General features: G+C 40.5%; 1 protein-coding gene across 1 annotated transcript; it reads right to left on the reverse strand.

Moving 5' to 3' along the window:
• Window positions 1-754: 754 nt before the first annotated feature.
• Window positions 755-1,690, reverse strand: LOC123454606 (vomeronasal type-1 receptor 4-like). Its single transcript, XM_045133308.1, has one exon. The coding sequence runs from the start codon at window positions 1,688-1,690 to the stop codon at window positions 755-757; it is 936 nt and encodes a 311-aa protein (XP_044989243.1).
• Between the last annotated feature and the right edge of the window lie 4,235 nt (window positions 1,691-5,925).

Genomic DNA, 5,925 nt, shown 5'->3' on the forward strand with positions numbered 1-5,925 from the left:
AAAACACAATTCCAGTCACAAACTTCTTCCTGGAAAGTTCTATCTCCTTAAATGTTCCTCCATTACCGTGAAGCACTTCATCATCTCAGTATCAAATATGTCAGCCTGTGGATGGCATTTACCTTCAACTCACCACAATCACAATATTGCCTTCTTTACTGGTTTCTGAATGTCTACATATGAATGCTTACATAACTGTGACAGAATAATGTTCCTGCACTCCCATATTGTGCCTTTCCAATGCTAAACCTTAGTACATGAGAAACTTAAACATCACACAAAGCCCATCAGTTGTTTAAATCAATATCCTGCCCAACCACCCTGACCCTCAGCCATTCATGTGTCTGATGCTTTTTAGCTAAGTGGACTTGACACTCATTTTCCCATTTAAGACTATTAGGATGATGATCCAATAGTGACATACAGTGATTATTTTTCTTGTCAACACAAGAGATGTTTGGCTGAAAATCCCACAGTAATACAAGTGAGCATAATTTCTAAAATATTGCACCAGTGTTTACATGTCATTGCTATTGAAAAGTCATCCATTTCTGAAACTATTGACAGCAATTATGTGTGTGCATTTACACCCTGCTTTCAGAATTGCTTTCCTTGACAAATATATTAATATGATATTTGTGGTCTATTCTGTCTACAGTTGGTGGCTAATGTGAAGAATTCATTTGGAGAACATTATAGCATGATAGAACAAAAAAGAAAGATACAGAGAGTACAGATGATTTTCCTTTCAGTTCTATCTGACTATATGCGGTCCCAGTGCAGTCTGATATGCACAAGTGCAGCAGAGCTGAGAAGCAGTGCTGTAGTGGCTGAGGAGCAGAAAGGGGTAGAAGGCTGGGTAACATGCAGACATTGCTACTTTGGCATTAAGCATCCAGACAGAGGTGACATCAAAGAAATGAAAACATGCAGTCAAAATGGAAGAGGCCGTGTATAACAGCAGGAAGATGATAACTAGGGCAAGGATGCTCTTGGTGGCTCTGAACTCTGGCAGTGACCAAGGAGACAGTGATGTGTGAAGGTGTTGGACTCTCTGTTTATGCTTCCATAGTATAATCACCACGGAGCCACTGGCCCACAACACGAGTCCCACACACATGACATCAATGAAGACCAGCAGGAACATATATACTGGTTGGTGCATATTATCGGGGTCTACGAGAGCACAATATACCAAATCTCTGAGCACAGTCATATTTCTTGTCCCCCAGATGTCTGTCACAGTCATGGGAACCAATGCATTTAGAAACAGTTGCAGGGCCCAGCACAGGCCCAAGGAAGAGCCAATGAACTTGGGGTCTCTCACCTTGAACCGTACCCACTTGGAATTGTGGGGACTAATCATGATGGCCTGAAAGATACTCAAGACAGATGTGGAACCGAGAGATACTCCTCTGGCCACTCTATAAAAATAAAAGACAAGTATACATGAAACCTCATCTAGAAAATAAATCAGACCAAAAGAAGCCATTGTCTGTGGGATTCCTTTGAAGAGAAGAACCACAAAGTTGGCCAAGGTGAGGTGCTTGACAATCAGATCTGTGGGCTTCGCCCTTCTCCCCATGATAGTAGTGAGAATAAAGTAGCCCAGGCAGGCGCAGTTCCCCAGGACTCCCAGTGCAGTCTGTGACAGGAAGATCAGCCCCATCATTGGGTTTTTGGAGACCATTCTGTCATCTTCTGGAATGTCACTGAATATCACATGCATAGGAGTCTTGATACACAGGAAGGAAGATTTTCTTCAAGGCATGTAAAATATTATGTCCGGCCATAACCACTACTTCCCAGTAATTAGTAATGATGAAAAGTATACTTTTAATAACTTTCATAGTGTTTCTGCTTTCTGCAATTGTAGAATGATATTTGTCACAGCGTTGCACTGAATCATAGTCTTTATATTGCTTTTACTCAGTGTCTGAGGTTTCCACCATGCTTTACAATTAATATCTATGTCATCTTTACAATGGTCTTGTCCATAGTTTCAAATGGAGAGATTAATGAGTGAAAACATCCTCAGATTTTCTAGAGCCACCACAGAAAAACAACACAGACTTGCCAGAACTCAGACTGTTGGCAACAAAGAAAATAACAACTATCAGAAAACAAGAAAGAAGATTGTTTCATCACCCCATTGGTAAATAGATGTTATCTCAATTTTAAAACTTTTTTTTTCATTTGTGGATTATTTCTTGGTGTTTGCTCTGCTTTTAAGAATGTTCCGGATATCTGAATTTTTTGGCAGGATAATTTCAAATATTTCATGAAGGAAATATCAAAACGCTTGAATGAAAAATATAGGAAAGTAAATTTATTTCTTTAGTGAAGGTTCATTTAGTGATTGCACAACTTGATGGATATTAGGATGGTATATATAACATAATTTGTCATTTTTCATCCTAGGAAGAAGCCATAGCTATACTAACATTTTAAAAATATTGGAAATGAAATAATTATTGTTATGCTTCACATAGTTAATATTATATTTATGTCATATATATATATATATGACATAAATATATATTACATATATATATATATCAGATGGGAAAAAAGCATCTGCAAAATTTGTCTCGACCAATTTTGAAACACTTCAGATGCAGTGTCATTCAGAAAGCAAAGTAGGAAAGATATAAACACAGACCCTGAATAATTTACAATATATCCAAGGCTGTGAGAGAAATCTCACTGGAACATTTTAATGTGAATCTTTTGGAGTCTAATTTTTTTTTATTTTTATGCACACAGGTATAAAACTCAGTGTTTCCTTTTTGTTATGTGTGAAAGAATGACAGAGAGGCTATCAGGCCACTGAACACTTGTGATTAAAAGACAGAGGTAAATAATGTTTGTGGTCAGAAAAGTCAGTAAGCTGAAGCCAGTCAGCCTCTTAGGATCTGTGAGAACTGCTCTCATCAGTCACTTAAATCTACAAGATTTCCTATCATGTCATTTATTAACTTACAAGGGTATTCAAGTAGAAAAGAGGAGAAGCTTAACTCTGAAACACAGTTATAAACCATGTTAGTCAGTGAGACACCCCCGTTCCCTGTGGCTCCTTAGGAATCTACATAGACCACCTTGGCAAATAGATTCAAGAAAGAAAGTCCAGGGTTCCGGGATCATCTGACAAGCTGTCTCCCTGCACCTGTGGTGAGCTCAGCCTCAGGTGAGATCCTCTCCTGTGTGAAATCTTCCTGTGCAGGTTCCTTTCCCTGAAACAATGAGACCACATCCAAGAGCAGCACTCACCTAGCTCCACTGCGGAATGGGCTACTGTCTAACACTGGGGAAATGAGATTCAGAAACTCACCTTACAATTCGAATGCTCCTTCGAAGTCAGCTATGAGCTATGGCATGTAGAGTCGGTGGCCAGAGGGACAGCTATGCCATGCATACAAACCCCGTATCCCAGGGTGAGCTGTTGATATACTGAGACTTCATCTCCCCTGTTGACAAGGTGATCATGTCACAGGAGGCAGTGAAGACAGCGTCAGCTTAGGGAGATGACATCATAACTGAAAAAAAAAAAAAAAGAAAAGAAAAGAAAGAACTTTTCTTCCTGCCACTAACTAGAAGAAACTTCGGTGTCATGAACTCCTGAGAGGGACAAACTGGAAATCTAGAGGGGATTTTCTTCTGGAGTGTCAGCTTCAGAGAGGGCGTCTAGTGAATGGCAGAGTACGGGACTTGGGTTTTGATGCAGAGAAGTGAGGCTGGAAGGAAGCTGCGATTGGACTTTGGCTTCCCCAGGAGTCATTCTTTCACATTACACTGAGTGTACAAACTGCCAGTGCCCAGACCACATATACACATGGACTCTCGAACCACAGCTTTTATCTCAGCAAGAGAAAAGCTCCTGTAGCAAATGGATGGATGTGCCAAGGACCTGAAAAATGGCATCATAATTTATTTTGTCAAATGGAATAACATATGGTTGTTAAAATTTAGGATCCAGCTGAGAAATTTGGTGTGCAGCACTATAAAACTCATGAAGAGTACCTTACTATTAGTTAGTATACCTCCTACAATCAATGCCTACATCCATGAGCTCGGCACACCATCAGCTCACTTTTCTCATTTATTAGCGTGTCTCACTCCCTTGCACATCTCTGAGCCTTTGCCACACACAAGTACCTTTGAGAGAATAACAAGAAGGCTTCTTGGGAGTGAGTTGGTCGAGCTGCAGATGGGGAGTGGGGCAAGGCTCTAAGGAGTCATCCAAACCTCACTGAGCAGGCCCTGCTTGACTGCAAAGTTCACACAGTGTTTGCTGTCCTTGAACCTGTTCTTCTTTCCTCTGACAAAGATTCCAGGTGAGAACTGACTCCTCAGATGCCTAGTCAGCAGTTCAGTGAGTAATGTGACCAGGTCGCTACAGAGAGAGAGGCACATCAACACTGGTGAAGATCATGATTGGGCCCAGTCCTCAGTGCCGTCATTGTGAAGATTAACCTACTTCTCTACACAGAAAGACTCCTTGTCTATCAGAAGCTCTACTGAAATACCCTCTGCATCTTCTCATTTTGATGGTATTCTCCTAATACATTCTGTTTTAGTGGGTGATTTTGTTACATTTTATGACACTGGTTGTTGCTTTGAAGCCCATCCTTGCCTCACATTTACCATGTAGCAATGTAGCAGGGCTGGGCTTGAATTCACAACAATCCCTGTGCCTACCTGTCAATGCTGGATGAAAGAACTGGATTTTTCTCTGCTTCTATTTGAGGATTTCATTTATTACTAAAGCAAGTGATGAAATCCTTAGATAGCCACCACTCATTTGCTTTTAGACACTTATTCTGAGACACAAATGCATGATGGTGACCACAGTTGTCTTAGCAGAGCACAGAGTTCTCATTTTTGGACTTATTTTTGAACATATCCCTCCCATCTTCTAACTTTTGTACTTTTTTAAACAGGATAAGTTTATATAACGGGTCTTTTATTTGTATTCTCTGTTTTCCGGATGGCATACAGACATTTCAGTATCGACACACTGTCCCTTGGCCGGTGAGACTTAGGAGGCTGTCATCTCAGGGCTAAGGCACCAGTGCTCTTTCCCATCCTGGTTTAAGGCCATGTTCTTACTTTCAGGTTACCCTCACCCATCACTCTCTGAGAAATTAGAGTGAGAAGTGGACTCTAGACACTCGTACTATGAGAAACAATCTCAACTTTCCCTGTAATCAGAAGGATGCCCAGCCTACTACTGTTGCTCAGTGGAAGCACCTGGACATTGTGAAGCTTAGCATGGGTTTATGGAAGGTGCAGGCCCTTTAGAGATCTCCACCAGGGCCTCTGCTGTCCTGTTTCAGTGAGAAAGGCTGACATCACATCACATGTATATATGTTGTGTGTTTATGTATCCCATCTTTTAAAACGTCTTCCATTCCACAAGTACTCTGCATTCTATGTGCAGTCTATTTAACTGAATTAAAAGGTGAAATAATAGTCAATTCTCTGCAAGGATGTGAGAACATTCAATTCCAAACATCATCACTTTTCTTTCCATACATACGTAATGTAACCTGAGCAACCATTTCTCAGACAATAAATCCCATTTAATCCAATAGAACATCATGACATTTTGTTTCCCAGTGTCATTTTTTAATGGAGAGGATACAGGGCCAAGCTAAGTGTAGAATAATATGTATAATATTTTGGTCTTTCCAAAGAGAATCCAAAAAATTAGAGGGAGTGAAGCACCATTCTGTTTATCTTACTTAGGCTATAGGTGTGTAATCTTCAGATAGGCGAGTTTAAATGTTATGTGGAGAGAGCTGGGTGGGGGAGAGAGAGAGAGCGAGAATAGTAAGAAGATGAACAAGGAGGGGTGAAGTGATGAAGTGTGAAGAAGGGATGAGAAGTAATGAGGAAAAGAGAACAAAAGGGAGTAAAGATGAG

This window comes from Jaculus jaculus, chromosome 14 (assembly GCF_020740685.1).
Source record: "Jaculus jaculus isolate mJacJac1 chromosome 14, mJacJac1.mat.Y.cur, whole genome shotgun sequence".
NCBI lineage: Eukaryota > Metazoa > Chordata > Mammalia > Rodentia > Dipodidae > Jaculus > Jaculus jaculus.

Bases quoted from the DNA above. Each gene is read 5' to 3' on its own strand.
- LOC123454606 (XM_045133308.1), bottom strand. From the start codon at position 1,690: ATGGTCTCCAAAAACCCAATGATGGGGCTGATCTTCCTGTCACAGACT.